The sequence below is a fragment of the Zea mays genome, unplaced genomic scaffold (genome assembly GCF_902167145.1).
Source record: "Zea mays cultivar B73 unplaced genomic scaffold, Zm-B73-REFERENCE-NAM-5.0 scaffold_621, whole genome shotgun sequence".
Classification (NCBI taxonomy): Eukaryota; Viridiplantae; Streptophyta; class Magnoliopsida; order Poales; family Poaceae; genus Zea; species Zea mays.
Genome location: NW_023367280.1, coordinates 22,478 through 39,565, shown reverse-complemented (window position 1 = coordinate 39,565; position 17,088 = coordinate 22,478). Strand labels below are relative to the sequence as shown.

The 17,088-nt window shown below is 36.5% G+C and overlaps 3 protein-coding genes and 1 non-coding gene across 4 annotated transcripts; 1 reads left to right on the top strand and 3 right to left on the bottom strand.

The window, feature by feature from the left end:
* Positions 1-556: 556 nt before the first annotated feature.
* On the bottom strand, positions 557-8,169 carry LOC118475750 (ATP synthase subunit a, chloroplastic). The gene has a single exon (XM_035963957.1). It carries the CDS (start codon positions 2,319-2,321, stop codon positions 1,578-1,580), a length of 744 nt encoding a protein of 247 aa, XP_035819850.1. The 5' UTR covers positions 2,322-8,169; the 3' UTR covers positions 557-1,577.
* LOC118475748 (DNA-directed RNA polymerase subunit beta'') lies at positions 1,271-8,184 on the bottom strand. Its single transcript, XM_035963955.1, has one exon. The coding sequence runs from the start codon at positions 8,155-8,157 to the stop codon at positions 3,574-3,576; it is 4,584 nt and encodes a 1,527-aa protein (XP_035819848.1). The 5' UTR covers positions 8,158-8,184; the 3' UTR covers positions 1,271-3,573.
* Positions 8,185-10,835: 2,651 nt separating this feature from the next.
* Positions 10,836-14,159, bottom strand: LOC118475747 (DNA-directed RNA polymerase subunit beta-like). The gene is made up of 2 exons (XM_035963954.1): positions 12,610-14,159; positions 10,836-11,006 (listed from the first exon to the last, which is right to left on the bottom strand). Exons 1-2 carry the CDS (start codon positions 13,672-13,674, stop codon positions 10,836-10,838), a joined length of 1,236 nt encoding a protein of 411 aa, XP_035819847.1. The 5' UTR covers positions 13,675-14,159.
* A 789-nt stretch (positions 14,160-14,948) lies between these two features.
* TRNAC-GCA (transfer RNA cysteine (anticodon GCA)) lies at positions 14,949-15,019 on the top strand. The gene has a single exon. It is a non-coding gene; the product is annotated as a tRNA-Cys (tRNA).
* Positions 15,020-17,088: the final 2,069 nt, after the last annotated feature.

Sequence of the window (17,088 nt, the reverse complement as noted above, 5' to 3'; positions counted from 1 at the left end):
GGCCAGTGAGCTAAAAAAACAAAAGAATGGGTTACATTTTTCATATGCTCTCCTCTTATAGATAGGACGAACAAAGAAGAAAGTTTTTCGATTACTTACTTCGCTCGTCCTTTTTTGATCGGTTTTTTTAATGCAAATAGATTCAATCTAATAATTTCTTTTAGATTAAGTCTTAGGTCTCGTTTGACCTGTGAAAGATCTCCTTTGTTGAAATGTTCCCAAAATTCCTAAAATAAAAGGAAAAATACTTTCCACTGTCCTAAACTAAGGACGGGAAGGAAGAGGGCGAGCATATCCTCTAAATTGATCATGCTCAAATCAGCCCTTCTTGGGGTTCCTAGGGTATTGTCTGTCCCGATAAATACAAAATTTCCGGAATAATATAAAAAAGAAATAATATAATAAATAGGAGTAAAGTAAAGTATTGATATACTTAGAATTACATAAGCAAATGCCAATGTACTAAAAAAAGAAAAAAGTATCTAATCTAAAGGACTCATTTTCTTTTTTAGGATTAAACAAAAGGGTTCGCAAATAAAAGCGCTAGTGCCACAACCAGTCCATAAATTGTTAAAGCTTCCATAAAAGCTAGACTAAGCAATAAAGTACCTCTTATTTTACCTTCTGCTTCTGGCTGTCTCGCAATACCTTCTACAGCTTGTCCTGCAGCAGTACCTTGACCAACTCCGGGCCCAATAGAAGCAAGCCCTACGGCCAATCCAGCAGCAATAACGGAAGCAGCAGCAATTAGTGGATTCATGATGAGTTCCTCGTGTCAAAAAAAAAGAAATGGTTAAGGATACAATCAACCAAGAAATTATTACTTCCAACTTCTAAGCTCTATCGGGTAGAAGTAACTAATAAGTACAAATAAATGATAATCGAAATCGTTCGAATTACTTCGAGATCTCGTTTTTAGTTTCTAATCATTAGAGGTTTGTGTAAATCCATATGATTCTCATTATTCTATTTCTCTTTCTTTTCAACCAATCACTCTTTTATTCCATCCTTTTTTTTACTCTTCGATATCTTTGAGTTCCCATTTTTTCCCCTTCATCTAACATAATAAAAGACGAAATACAGGAAGAACCCCTATTGAAATCGAACTAATCCAAATCCAATAGGAATCAAATCAAGATATACAATTGATAACAATATGCTGCATAGAACTAGATATGGAATCCAGTTCCATATAGAAGGGAATTCTATATATCGGATTAGATAATGAATCTAACTTAGGAATAAAAAAAATCCCATATACATTTGTTTCTTCTATTTTGTTTGCCTATTTTCTCATTTTCTATTGAATCCGATTCTAAAATCATTCTTTAGAAAGCCACACAAAAGATGACTGTCTTATAGGCATTAAAGATATAGATCTAACCTGACTTGGCCCCCCTGAATGCATATATACTTTACCTCTTCCATAATATAGTCTATTCTCTCTCCTACAACTCTAGGTTGTATATTCATACGCCTTTCGAACTATTTAGTTTTCCAACTAAGAGGATTATCCGGAATCATGCATGAATTGGGCTAAGCTAAAAAAAGAAAGACTATTTCAAAAACTAGTTAATTCAATGATGACCTTCCATGGATTCACCTATATAGGCTGCGGCTAACGTTGCAAAAATAAGAGCTTGAATACCGCTTGTAAATAATCCAAGAAACATGACCGGTATAGGGACTACTAAGGGGACTAAAGAAACAAGAACAACAACGACTAATTCATCCGCCAATATATTTCCGAAAAGTCGAAAACTAAGTGATAATGGTTTTGTGAAATCTTCTAGGATGTTAATAGGTAAAAGGATTGGGGTTGGTTTAATATATTTTTCGAAATAACTCAATCCTTTTTTGCTAAGACCCGCATAAAAATATGCCGCTGATGTTAGTAAAGCTAAAGCAACAGTAGTATTTATATCATTCGTGGGCGCTGCTAATTCCCCATGGGGTAACTCTATAATTTTCCAAGGTAAAAGAGCACCTGACCAATTCGAAACAAAAATAAAAAGGAACATAGTTCCAATAAAGGGAACCCAGGGACCATATTCTTCTCCAATCTGAGTTTTGCTCAAGTCTCGAATAAACTCAAGGACATATTCGAAGAAATTCTGACCATCGGTCGGGATGGTTTGTGGATTCCGAACAGCTATGATAACTGAACCTAGCAAAATAGTAATTACGACCCAAGAAGTGATGAGTACTTGGGCATGAATTTGGAAACCTCCTATTTGCCAATAGAAGTGTTGCCCTACTTCTACACCCGATATATCATATAACCCCTTGAGTGTTTTAATGGAACATGGTGTAATATTCATATTGTCCTCTGATAAAAATTGAACTTCAAAAAAGGAATTCTTTTGATTCAAGCATCTCTTTCTCAACTCAGCAACTTGAAGTATTAATCTTATATTTAATATACCAAGAAATCACATCAGATCATAATATATATCAATACCCTCTAATATATATCAATATTTCCCTTCTTTTATCTATGCAAAACAAAAAAGAATAGTAATTAATCCTATAAATCTACGCAGTTGCTCAAGAATTCACTATTCTTCTTAATCAACGATTTCTTATATAGAGAGAACGGCCCTCAGAAATTGCAAATACTAATTTGTTAAGAATTAATCGAATTGAAGTCATAGTGTCATCGTTGGCAGGAATCGATATATTCGCAAGATCTGGGTCACAATTTGTATCGACTAAAGAAATAGTAGGAATCCCCAAAATGGCACATTCCTGAAGAGCTATATACTCTTTTTGCTGATCAAGGACGATCACAATGTCAGGCAACCTCGTCATATATTTGATCCCGCCGAGATATCTTTGCAAGGTAGATAATTTTCTCTTTAAGATTGCCGCATCTCTTTTTGGGAGATGGTGGAATTTTCCCATTTTTTCTTCTGCTCTTAAGTCTCTAAATTGAGAAAGTCTAGTTTTGGTAATCGACCAATTCGTTAACATACCGCTGAACCACTTTTTATTAACATAATGACAACGAGACCTTATTGCAGCTGATGCTACTAAATCCGCTGCTCTTTTTTTGGTACCAACAATTAAGAAGCTTTTTCCCTGACTTGCTGCATCAAAAACTAAATCACAAGCTTCTGATAAAAAACGAGCTGTTCTAGCAAGATTTGTAATATGAGTACCTTTACGCTTTGCCGAGATGTAAGGGGCCATTTTGGGATTCCATTTCTTAATACCATGACCAAAATGAACTCCCGCTTCTATCATCTCTTTCAAATTGATGTTCCAATATCTTCTTGTCATTTTTTCCACACTTCCTTTTTTTTTCTTTTTTCGTGTTACCATTACGGAATTCATTTCTTTTTGAAGATTAAGAAAGAGCCGAAATAGCTTGAAATAAATAATAATTGTTCCAATGGAACCTTCTTGACCATTGATACACGGTATAAACATAGCCTTAATGAATTAACTGACTTCTTTTACTTATTAAAATACAATTTAAATTTAAGTACAAAATCGAAAATCAGACCTGTTAGCATTCTAAGGTCAAAAGTATAGTTTAAATTAAAGTAAAAAAAATTGCTTTATGTATACTTAAATCGTATAAATAGGGGTAAACGGGGTCTCTGATGTTTCATAGAAATTGTTTGTTACGTCAGAATCAGAAGAAACTAATTCTGTATGGAGAAACAAAATATCTCTCATTTCCGACGCGAATAGATTTTTTTTTTGAATTTCTAAATAAAGGTTCTTGTCTTGTGGGGAACGATGCACAAATTTTTGGAATCCGGTACCAACAGGTATAATCCCCCCCAGAACTACGTTTTCTTTCAGACCTTTCAACCAATCAATACGACCTCGTAGGGCAGCTTTTGCTAAAACTCGAGCAGTTTCTTGAAAACTTGCTTCAGATATGAAACTTTGGGTATTCAGGGAAGCCCTTGTTATTCCCAATAAGATTGCCCGATAATAGATCGATTCATCTAAAGCCCGCCCTGCTCGTTCCGCTCGCAATAGTCCTATTAATTCCCCAGGTAAAAAAACATTAGACATTCCATCTTCGGAAACCCTTACTTTTGATGTTACTTGGCGTATAATAATCTCTATATGTCTATTATGGATCTGTACCCCTTGGGATCGATAAACCTTTTGGATCTTATTAACCAAAGAGATACGACTTTGGGCTATGGTTAGCTCAGCTCCAATCAAGAATCCCCAGGGAACCCCAAGAATTCTTGGTATACGTTCATTCCAATCCTCAATTCTCCTTTCGAGATTCGGCGATAGTGAATCAATTGAACGCGCTTCGAAGATTTGTTCTACTTTTGGAAGACCTTGCGTTATATCACTGGATCTCGATTTTTCATATATAAACGTAACTAACCTATCTCCTTTGTAAAGGATTTTTCCATAATGACCATGAACAGTTGCTCCTATAGTGGCCAAATAAGGCTTAGCTGCTCTTAGAACAAAGGAGTCCATATTAACAATGAAAATTTGACCAGATTTTTTTATGTGTAATTTAAATAGACATAAATTTTCACAAATAAATTGTCCAAGGTGAATTATTGCCAATGTCTCTTCCCATGAGTCATGATGGAGAAAGTGCCAATTCAAATGGAATGGCTCCAACATGATGTTACTGTCAAAATTCGAAATCCTTTTATTTTCGTCTATTAAAGAGTATTTAAGTCCTTGAAGTACTTGTAAGGTTTGTTTCAAATTGTCAAGGAACAAGTATTTTTTTAACAAGATCTGATTATGCGTTAATAAATAGTAAGATGAAGAAAAATTCGATATACTAGGTACAATAACGCCTAAGAGCCCAAAAATATCTCGAATAGGAATTCTAGGATTCGATTCTTTTACCGCATTGGGATATTTAGAATTCTTGAATAAACCAATTCGAGAACAGTTGGATGCCAACAAAATCATCAAAGATGGATATTCTTTATTTCGATTCAACAAGGTGCCAATAACTTCTTGATGTTGGCTAAGTGATTGAATCTTCGCCTTGGAATAAAAGGAATTGGTATTGTTGCGATCTAACCTATTATTGGGAATCAATCCTACACTTGTCCTATCATACCTTCTTCGTGTATACAAAATAGTAGACTTGACTAACTCAATTCTTAGGAAATCGCGAATTAGATCATTTGTTTTTACCTCAACAAGAGAAGCACGAGCTCCCTCTTTTTCTTCTTGTTCCCAATTCACTACTAAGCAAGTTCGAACGAATTGACTATTCGTGTGATAAATTCTTTGAGTTAACTTGCTATTTTCATGAGAAATAAAATTGACAAGTCGAAGTTGGAGATTATCCTCTTCTTGCAGGAGATCCTGCGGGAAAAGTGTTGCTAAATTTATCCCTTCGTCCATTTCATATGCGACTGCAGGTCGAACCGAAACAAAATACTTTTCCTTGCTTTTGAGAAATTTTTTCCGTTGAACATAAACCCAATTTTTCCTTTTTTTTGATTCCTTAGAATCTTTTTTTTCTCTTTCTGGTGGTATCAAACTGCCACCTAATATCTTATCCGCCTCTTCAGGAAAATGAATATCTCCGGAAAAGATTTTGAGTTCTGTATGGCTTTTTTTTCTCTTCACTCGGACCAATCCACCTAGTCGACTTCTTGTATTTTTTGTGAGTTGTGTATCGACTCCAATAATACTATTGTCAAGTACCTTTAGGGATGAGGATCTCGGCAAGATATGCAGTTCTTGAAGAATGAAAAAAAACCGATCTACTTCTTTTTGGTATTTTAGACTAAATTCTTTTGTTCCTCGATGCTCAATAAAACCCTCTTTTTTTAAGATAGAATCTTCCTCCGGGCTCCCATATTCGTCTTCTGAGTCTTCCTCTGAGTCTTCTTCTGAGTCTTCTTCTAAAGTCCCATATTCCTTCTCTGAGCCATCTTCAGAGCTCCCATATTCTTCTTCTGATTCTTCCTCTAGGATTTCATATTCGCCCTCTCCCTCTCGAGTCCTATATTTGTTCTCTAGGCTCCCATATTCTTCCTCTGAGTCTTTCTCTAGAGTCCTATATTCGTCCTCTAGGATCCCATATTCATCTTCTAGGGTTTCATATTCGTCCTCTAGAGTCCTATATTCGTCTTCTAGGATTTTATATTCGCCCTCTCCCTCTCGGGTCCTATATTTGTTCTCTGGGCTCTCATATTCGTCTTCTGAGTCTTCCTCTCGAGTCCGATATTCTTCCTCTCGAGTCCTATACTCTTCCTCTTGGGTCCGATATTCTTCCTCCAGGGTCCTATATCTAAATTTAACAATTCCTGAACCCCTTTTATCTTTTCTGTATCGTGGATCGTCAAAATAAGCAAAAATAGTATTTCTACGTAAAACACCCATAAAGGGTATTTCCATTGAAATACCCAAACAGGATATTCGCTCTTTTTCTTGTTCTTGATGATATTGTAATGGAACGACGAGCCTATTTCTTCGCTTTTTCGCCAACAAATCTGAATTATCTTGAAGAATGGAAGGATAGAAACAATTCCAATGACCGTTGAACACGATTCGATCTGGCGTTAAATAATCAAGAATTTCTCTATCTTTTTTACCAAAAGTATCCAACAGTCTATGGCTTACTTGATCATTAGCCATTGAGAAGTCAAAGATATATCTTCCATCAACAGAAAAAGAATAAGTATTCATTTGATCTTGATCCTTGTGCAGCGAAAAAGATGCTATACTGGATCTGCACATACTTACTGACAATATCCATAAATGGCTTGTTTTTGGTAATCGACGAAGATTACCATATTGATATTCGGGCGCATGGTAAACATCAGTACTCCAGTGCATTTCCCCGTCTGATTCGGAATAAATATGCTTTTGTACCTTTTCTTTAAAATGCAAAGTGGACGTTCCGGCACGAATCTCCGCAATTACTTGTTCAGATTCTACATATTGATCATTTTGCACTAGAATCAAGCTTTTTAACGGAATATTCACACTATGTAGAATATCCTGACTCTGAATAGTTACATGCAAGTCTATATAGCATAGAAAAGCAGGCTGCCCATGACGGGTACGTGTGGGGTGAACCAAATCCTCATTGAATTGGATTTTTCCATTCGAGGGGGATCGTATAAGGTCGGCAGTACCCCCTGTGAATACTCCACCAGTATGAAAAGTTCTTAATGTTAATTGAGTCCCCGGCTCCCCAATTGATTGACCCGCAATAATACCTACAGCTTCCCCCAATTCGACCAGATCCCCATGAGTGGGACTCCGCCCATAACATAATTGACAGATCCAAGATGTGCTCCGGCAAGTAAAGGGGGTTCTAATATATATTGGTTGTGCTCGAAACGGTTGTGCTCGAAAGGCAGTTATGAATCGATTGACTAATCCAATTCCAATATCTTGATTTCGAGAAGCAATGCATCGTGAACCAATATATATATCGTCTGCTAATACACGACCAATTAGTGTTTGGACAAAAAGTTTTTCCGTCATCCCATTTTGAGGACTCACAGAAATACCTTGGATAGTACCACAATCTCTTCTACGCACAATAATATGTTGAACTACTTCAACAAGTCTACGTGTAAGATAGCCAGCATCCGCTGTTCGTACAGCAGTATCTACAACCCCTTTTCGGGCTCCGTAGCAGGAAATTATATATTCTGTCAAAGAAAGTCCCTCGCGTAAATTGCTTTGAATAGGTAAATCAATCATTTGTCCTTGAGGATCCGCCATTAACCCTCTCATACCTACTAATTGGTGTACCTGAGATGCATTTCCTCTGGCTCCTGAAAAAGACATTAGATAGACTGGATTAGAAGGATCCGTTATTCGAAAATTCGAATTCATTTCTTGTTTCAAATATTCACTTGTAGCATACCATATCTCAACGGATTGGCGTAATTTTTCTACCGCGTGTATAGCTCCATAATAATAGTGTTTCTCCAAAAGAAAACTCTGTTGTTCCGCGTCTTGGACTAACCATCCTTTAGAGGGTATTGTTAAAAGATCCTCGATTCCTAAAGAAATCGATGTAGTAGTGGCTTGATGGAAGCCCAGAGTCTTTATTTGATCCAGTATATGGGATGTATATCCCATTCCGAAATGATCTATTAATCTGCTAATAAGCCGTTTCATAGCAGTTCCGTCTATCTCTTTATTATGAAAGACCAGGTTGGCCCGTTCTGCCATACATAAGTACCCCCTTTTTTTGGCTGAGTAGGATTCGACAATTGCTGAGTAGGATTCGACAATGGGCCTGAGTCAGTGATTCGAAAACTTAATTTACTCCCTTTCCTCAATCTCAATCTGGATTTGCGCGGCAAAAAAGATGGTACTAGCGAAATCGGAATGCCCCCCGAAAGGGGCATCGCCGAATCTAACTTCCTTGTTTAGATAGTGTATGAATAGGCCCGACTAAATCCTTGTATGGCTTCCTCTATTTCTCTATAAAAAGAAATATGACCAAGAGTGGTTCGAATGTATATAGAACGGATTTCTTTTTTTCTATTTCCCACTACTAGATAGTGGGCATAAATCTCATGATAAGTCCCAAAAGATTCATATTGAACTTCAATCGGAACTTCTCTTGACCCAACGATGCGTTGATCTAGTTTCCATCGGAGCCACAAGGGACTGTTTAAACCGATTCGTTTTTGTCTATAAGCTCCCAGTGCATCATAGGAACTAGAAAAATGGGGTTCTTTATCTTTCGTATACTTATAATAATTGTTATTATTGTAGTTTACTTTTTTATTTGGAGAGTTTCCGCAACTATTATATCTATTTGCACAAATACCTAGACGGTTTCCAATCGTTAATACATAAAGTCCGATAAGCATGTCTTGGGTTGGCACGCAAATAGGATCTCCAATAGCGGGAGACAGGAGATTCATATGAGAAAACATAAGTAAACGGGCTTCCGCCTGAGCTTCCAAGGATAAAGGTAGGTGAACAGCCATTTGATCCCCATCAAAGTCCGCATTGAAACCCTTACACACTAATGGATGTAAACAAATAGTACGTCCCTCTACTAAAGTGGGTTGGAAGGCCTGTATGCCTAATCTATGCAGGGTAGGTGCTCTGTTCAACAGTACAGGATGTCCCCGCATAACTTCTTGAAGTATTTCCCATACAATGGGTTCCTTTTCCCAAATTTTCCTTTTAGCAATCCTGACATTAGAAGTAGCACGTTTCGTGATTAAATCGCGAATTACAAATAGCTGAAAAAGCTTTATTGCTATCTCTAGAGGTAATCCACATTGATGTAATGAAAGCGAAGGACCCACAACAATGACAGAACGCCCCGAGTAATCGACCCGTTTCCCAAGCAGAGTCTCGCGAAACCTCCCCTCTTTACCCTCAATTACATCTGAAAGTGATTTGTATACTTTATTGTGACCATCCCTCGTCGGTTGCCCGCGGGACCCACTATCAAGAAGTGTATCCACGGCTTCTTGTACCAATTTTTCCTGGCACATTACTAAATCTGCTGGTGCTAATTCACTTCTTTTTAATAGATAGGCAAGGTTGTTGTTCCGACGGATAACTCTCTTATAAAGTTCATTAATATCTGAAGTCACTACTTTATCCCCAGATCTATAAACAATGGGTCTCAATTCGGGAGGAAGAACCGGTAATAAGCACAAAACCATCCATTCTGGTTCTACATTTGTTTGAATAAAATGTTTCGCCAATTGCATGCGTCTAATCAAAAAAACTTTTCTTATTCGTCTTTTTCTATCTTCCCATTCATCTCCACTATACCCCTCGTCTTCTAATTCCTTCCATTCAACCAAAGAATTCTCTATAATAATTCGCAAATCTAAATCTGCTAATTGTTCTCTAATAGCGCCTGCTCCTGTTGCAATTTCCCGATTTCGAAATGTTGCAAAGCCTGGGGTAGAAAAAAAGGGAGAAATACTGTGGTTACAGGATGAAATTTCATCTTCGAATAAACCCCGTAATCGTAAGAAAGTAGGTTTTTTAGCGCTGGGCCTAGCAAAAGAGAAATCACCATATACTAGGCCCTCCAATTTCTTAAGGGGTTTATCTAAAAGATTCGCAATATAACTAGGAAGACCTTTCAAATACCACACATGAGTCACTGGACATGCTAGTTTGATGTATCCCATTTGATATCTTCGTATCCGAGAATCAACAAATTCTACCCCGCATTTTTGGCAAAATCTTTCGTCTTCGTTTTCAGCTACGCTCGCTCGAGAGTTTCCACAAGCACAAATTCCGCTTTTTATGGGTCCAAAGATTCTTTCGCAAAACAATCCATCTTTTTCTGGTTTATCGGTTTTATAATGAAAAGTGGAGGGCCTTGTGACTTCGCCAACGACTTCCCCATTAGGTAGGATTTTTTTAGCCCAAGCCTTTATTTGTTGAGGGGAAACGAGTCCAATTTGAAGTTGTTTATGTTTATATTGGTCAATCATAAAATAGAAATAAGAAAAAAATTTATATTTATTCCGATCAAACATCCTCCCTATTAACCTGGAAGTTCTTCTCAGATACAAGGAAATGGTTCAGTTCTAGAGCCAAAGATCGTAGTTCTCGAACGAGCACTCGAAAAGATTCTGGCGGATCCTCGTGATTAGGCACTCTTTTTCCCCAGATCGTAGCATTAAGTATTTCTTGGCGAGCTATAAGATGATCAGATTTATAAGTAAGTATCTCTTGTAAAATATGAGCAACACCAAATCCTTCTAAAGCCCAAACTTCCATTTCTCCTATTCGTTGTCCCCCTTGCTTGGCTCTTCCTCTAACGGGTTGTTGGGTAACAAGTGAGTAGGGCCCAGTAGAACGTCCATGAATTTTCTCATCAACTTGATGAATTAATTTTAAGATATAGGACTTCCCTATTAGAACAGGCTGTTCGAAGGGATCTCCTGTTCTTCCATCAAATATTCTGCTTTTTCCCGGGTACTCGGGTTCAAATACCCATGGATTTTTTGTTTGTTTACTGGCTTCATATAATTCCGAAAACACAAGTTTTCTTGAAGCCTCTTGCTCATATCTCTCATCAAAGGGTGCTATTCTATAATGTTTCTTTAGCAGATCCCCTGCTAATCCGAGCGAGCTTTCAAATATTTGTCCCACATTCATTCGTGAGGGTACTCCTAAGGGATTGAAGACCATATCAACAGGTGTTCCATCTTGCAAATAGGGCATATCTTGCCTAGGCAAAATTTTGGAAATGATCCCCTTATTCCCGTGTCTTCCAGCTACTTTATCCCCAACTTTGATTTCACGTTTCTGTAAAATATATACACGAACCATTATGTCAAAGGGGTCCCTCTGGATCCATTTCACATCGATAACGCGCCCTCTTCCACCTATAGGTAGTTTGAGAGAAGTTTCTTTTGAAGTGGATACCTCAAGACCAAAAATAGCCCGTAATAATCCAGCTTCCGCGATATAGGACGATTCGCTCGCTATCTGAGGCGTTAATTTACCTACTAAAATATCGCCAGTTTCTACCCAGGATCCCAACCTTACAACTCCATTTCTGTCCAAATTGCGAAGTAAATGTTCTTCTAGATGTGGTATTTGTTTAGTGATTTTTTCAGCGGAGCCTTGGCTTGTCGTATCCGTCTGAATTTCATATTTTCGGATGTGAAAAGAAGTATAAATATCCTCATATACCAAACGTTCACTAATTAGTACTGCGTCTTCAAAATTGTAACCCTCCCAGGGCATATAAGCTACTAAAACGTTTTTTCCTAAAGCAAGTTCCCCGCCAACTGTAGCTGCTCCCTCCGCTAAAATTTGCCCTTTTTTAATGGATTTACCCCGCGGAACCCGAGGTTTTTGGTGCATACAAGTATTTTTGTTAGAGCGCCGATGGGCAACTAAAGGAATACTTATGGTCTTCCCACTACTTGATAAAAGGATCTTGTGACTATCACTAGAAATGATCTTTCCCTCGCGTTGGGCTATAACGGAAACCCTCGAATCTAGAGCTGTTTGGCGTTCCAATCCAGTTCCAACAATGCACTTCTCGGACCGAGAAAGTGGAACTGCTTGGCGCTGCATATTAGAACTCATTAAAGCCCGATTCGCATCATTATGCTCAATAAAAGGAATGAGAGAACCTCCAATAGAAAAATATTGGAAAGGAAAAATACTTCTAACATGAATCTGTTCCCATGCAATAGTCAGGAATTCTTGACGGTATCTAGCTGGAACAACCTGTTCTTCCTGAATACCCTGATTCAAGGACAAAGAATTTCCTGCTGCTATCATATAATATTCATCTCTATTTGGTGATAAATAAACTACCTGTCTCTCTTTTTTTTCTTTTGCTTTCTCAGATATTTCATAAAACGGACTCTCTATAGATCCCCACCAGTGATCAATTCTCGCATGAATAGCTAACGATCCGGTAAGTCCAACATTGATTCCTTCGGACGTGTCAATTGGACAAATACGCCCATAGTGACTCGGATGAATATCTCGGCTCCGAAAACTTGCAGTTCTCCCCGTCAATCCTCCTGGACCCAAACAACTCACTTTTCGCCCATGAACCGTTTGTGTCAATGGATTGGTTTGATCAAAAACTTGAGCTAAGGGGTATGTGCCAAAAAAGGTCTCATAAGTAGTTATTAATAAAATCGAAGTTGAAGTTGGAGTTACCAAAGTTTGTGGAGTCGGTTTCGATTGACGTATGAATACTCTACGGATAGTTTTTTGAACCGCATGTTGTAAACGGCCAAGAGCCAGTCCGAATTGATCTTGTAACAGATCTGCAACCGAACGAATACGTTTATTTTTCAAGTGATTCATATCGTCATCGTCAAGTATACCCGTTCCAAATTTCATTCCAATCAAATGATCCGTAGCGGCCAATACATCTCGTGGTAACAAGAATGTATTGTTCTGAGGGATATCAAGATTCAGTCTCCGATTCATATTTCGTCGACCAACTCTTCCTAATTCACATTTTTGTTGAAAAAATTTCTTTTGTAATTCCTCGCATAAGGACTCCGAAAATACCAGGTCCCCACCTACACAAGCAAATTGTTGATAAAACTCCAAAATAGCTTTTTCTTTTGACTCAATCCTCTTCTTCTCCTTAGCATTCGGGAAAGACAAGAAAATTTCGGGGTAGGAAACATTATCTAAAATTTCTCTTAGATTCGAACCCATAGCTGATGATAGAACTAAAATAGATATCTTTTGTTTTCTACTCACGCGAGCCCATATCCTTTCTTTTTTATCAATTGCTAATTCCGACCTTCCTCCCCAATCTGATATTATAGTCCCGGTATATATAGAAATTCCCTTATGGTCTAATTCCGAGCGGTAGTAAATACCAGGACTTAGCAATATTTGATTGATCACAATTCGGTATATTCCATTTATTATAAAGGTTCCTAAGGAATTCATTATAGGAATGTTTCCAATAGAAATGGTTTCCTTTTGCACATCGAAACCAAAAATTAATCTCGCGGATACATATAATTCGGAAGAATAGGTGAGTGATTCATACACAGCATTCCTTTCTTTTATCGAGGGTTCTAGCAATTGATATCCTTTCGCAAATAATTGAAATGCAATTTCGTGATCTGGATCTTTAATTGTGGGAAACTTCTCAAGTTCTTCCGCCAAGCCTTGATTAATGAATCTACAAAATCCCTCGAATTGGATCTGACTAAATCCGGGTATTGTGGACATTCCCTCATTTCCATTCCGGAGCATTTGAATCTTAAGTTTCCTATTTATAGAAGAAAAATTCCATTATCAGCTCACTCTTCATCAATCCCTACGGATCAATCTAGCAATCATGGAATCCATATTCTGTTTACTGAATCACATGAAATTCTAGGGAACTCCACATACGTATTTCATATATGTATTTCATACATATGAATAGAGACGATTTCGACGAAAGTTCGAATTTAGCAGGGGTTGAAATGGAATAAAAATGAATTGATAAAACAGTCCTAGAAAAAAATTCTGCCACTGAAACTTTATGATATTCTAAAAAGATTGGATAGCAAAGATTTCTCGTTTTATCTCCTTTCTATGAAAGGGATAAAGCCATAAGAATTTATAAGCACTAGAAAGTTTGACTTTAGTTCGATTTAGAATAGCACGCTTAGTTTCTTTTTCAAAAAGAATTTGAAGGGTCTTTTTTGTTTCGTAGTAGTAGAATTGCTAGAAAATAAAGGATTTCGTTGTAGAATCCTAAAATAAAGATAAAGTACTTTATTTTTTAAGTACTTGCCAATCTAGTTATCCACCTATCTACATATCCTTTCTTTTATCGTAATTGCACTTAGGTGGGCCAAGAAGGCCTGGCTATAATCTATATCAGAGCAAATTCCCTCTTTTTTTTTTTATTCAAGATATTTAATACAATGAAAAATTAAAGCACGATTCCCCATAGGAATATGTACATAAGGGGGATCTGTAGATAATAATGCTGTTCGGACCTGGAGTTTCCCTATATACAGATTAGGGAAACATTTATTCTTATTCTATTTTATTATGCCATTCAAAATAATGGGGGGGAATACCGATTTAAGAGTCGTTCACTACTGCAATTCAAAAAATAATAATAATAATATTATATTTATTATATTATTATATTATAGTTTTATTTTATTATATTATAGTTAATTATATTATTATATTCTAATTTTATTATATTATAGTTAATGGTTCTAATTTGTTCTGAATTTTGCAGCCTGCGACTGGAAATCCACTTTTTCTTCTTTTCTTCTTTGTCATCTCAATAGAATAGAAAGAAGCGGGAAGTTTTCTAGTGTTAGCAATGTGTGTTTTAAGATAGAATCCATCGAGGAGAATAAGCGAAACTGGATCCAAAAAAGCAGAAATCTATTTTTTGAAAAAGATTCTAAAAAAGTAAGTAGAATTAGATTCAAGATAAAAGAAAAAAAGGTTTTAGTAATTAGTAAAAAAATGTGAATGAATACTTGCTCTTTTCTCGATTTTAGATCGGATTTTTTGGCGGCATGGCCAAGTGGTAAGGCAGGGGACTGCAAATCCTTTACCCCCAGTTCAAATCTGGGTGCCGCCTGATCAATAAAATACTTAGGATTATAGTACTGATCAAACTCGACAAATTCGTACCCCCCTAAGTTGGGGCACGAGAGTAACTAGGTTTGGCGATACTGGATTTTGAGAATCCATACCATAGTTCTACCCTCAAACTAGGGTTTGTTTTGTGGGCAGTGGCCCAAACGGCTACCAATAGGGATGAGGTAGCGTTTCCTTATTCTTTTATTAATTTAAATCGATTCGATTCGGGAATTTAAAACTACGAGACTAAGATGTCAGAAATCTTCGTAGCCAAAGGTCCCTAAGGGGCATTCTTTTTTCAATCTAAGATTGAAGAAGGGACTTTGCGAAGAAATAGAAAGACTTCCTAATTATCATACATTTTATTTATCGTACATCTTACTACATACACTTTATCGTACATCTTACTACATACACTTCGTACATCTTATGCTACCTACATACACTAAAGTAAAGGCTACTGATTCTGTCGAGAATTAGATTGAATAGGCTGATCAAAAATCAATTTTTGGATTGTGGATAAGACCTCCTTACTCTTTCATAGAAAGATAGAAAGCGGGGCAGCAGTAGGGTTTAGGTCAAAAATAAAAATAAACATGGGTAAGTTAGGTATCCAATAAATATTTATCTATCCTAATTTTATGGTGTATTCTTACGTCCTTTGCTTATAAAAAAGGTAACAAACGAAAGAAAAAATCTCTCTATTCCCGCGTCTTCTATTCAGAGCATCCCCTACTCTTTTTTAGGGAAAGAGCGATGTATCATATTTCTACTTAATGCTCTCCAATTCTACCAGAAATCATATAAGAATTTGTTAGGAGTAAATTCCTTTAACGGATTCATCCATAGTCTTAGGGCAGAATGGCCTTTTGACTCTGTACCCTTGATTCCACTATGATTATTGATCAATAGTAGAAGAATTCTTTCATAGAAATAGGAGACATAATTTACATGGATATAGTAAGTCTCACTTGGGCTGCTTTAATGGTAGTCTTTACATTTTCTCTTTCGCTAGTAGTATGGGGGAGGAGTGGACTCTAGGGATACTACCAATTGATTGAGTAGTCGAATTGTAGTATCAACTCTTTTCTTTAATTGATCGTTTTGCATTAATAATTTTGCCAAACTTTATTTTTTCTCTCTTTCTTTAGTTTTGTTTCACTCTTGTAAGAAACTCTTTTAAGAAAGTAAGAAAGAGTCGTTCTATTCCAGTATAATAGAATAGAAAGGGCGATTATAGTAATTCATAACTTCTATTCTACTAGAAATTATGAGTAAAAAGAAAGTTCTATACATAAGAAAATTAGAACATAAGAAAATTAGACTTTCTTACACGAAGCTATTCACAATATATCGCACATTTTCCATTTATACTATTTTCTTATTCTTAGAAAATTTTTGATGTTCTTTTTTTTTTTTTTGAAGGATCTCGATTGAAGCATCTCGCACCTTTTTTAAGCATGAAAGATTCGTAGGTTTTTTCCTTTTACTTTTTTTCTTTTACTATAATCTATTCTAGTCTATTCTCGTATTATTTTTCTCCCCCTCCTTGGATTCTTTCAATGAAGAATTATCTTCGATTTTTTTGATTTTGACTTGATTGAAATTAAGTGGATGCAGTGAAAAAAGAAGTTGAATTAGACTACTATTTCAATCTACTAATCGATTCTATGTAGATTCAAGATAATATAATAGAAAGAATCTAAAGTGTGGTAGAAAAAACTATATGTAGTTCTTTCTACCACACTTTATGATTCCAACCAGACCCTTTCATTTAAGACTTGGATTTTTTATTTTCTTTAATCCCTTTTTCATTTCTTCAATGATTAATTGGAATTCCAATTAATCATTTTGACTGGCTGTTTTTACATAAATAATAAGTAAAAAGGCAGTAGGAACTAGAATGAACAATGCTGTAGCAATAAATGCGAGAATATTTACTTCCATAACCTCTTTATTTATTTATTTTTTTCACAATAACTCGGGATGTAATCCCATGGAGAGGAAAAAGGGGTATCCTGTAAATTCAAGGGGAGGACTTGCATTCTGATAATACTGAATCAATTC

What these genes read in the sequence shown, in the direction of transcription:
- LOC118475750 (XM_035963957.1), bottom strand. Translation starts at nt 2,321, where the DNA reads ATGAATATTACACCATGTTCCATTAAAACACTCAAGGGGTTATATGAT.
- LOC118475748 (XM_035963955.1), bottom strand. Translation starts at nt 8,157, where the DNA reads ATGGCAGAACGGGCCAACCTGGTCTTTCATAATAAAGAGATAGACGGA.
- LOC118475747 (XM_035963954.1), bottom strand. Translation starts at nt 13,674, where the DNA reads ATGCTCCGGAATGGAAATGAGGGAATGTCCACAATACCCGGATTTAGT. An exon ending in AACCGACTCCACAAACTTTG is followed by an intron (nt 11,007 to 12,609) that starts GTAACTCCAACT and finishes ATTATAGAATAG; the next exon opens with CACCCTTTGATGAGAGATAT.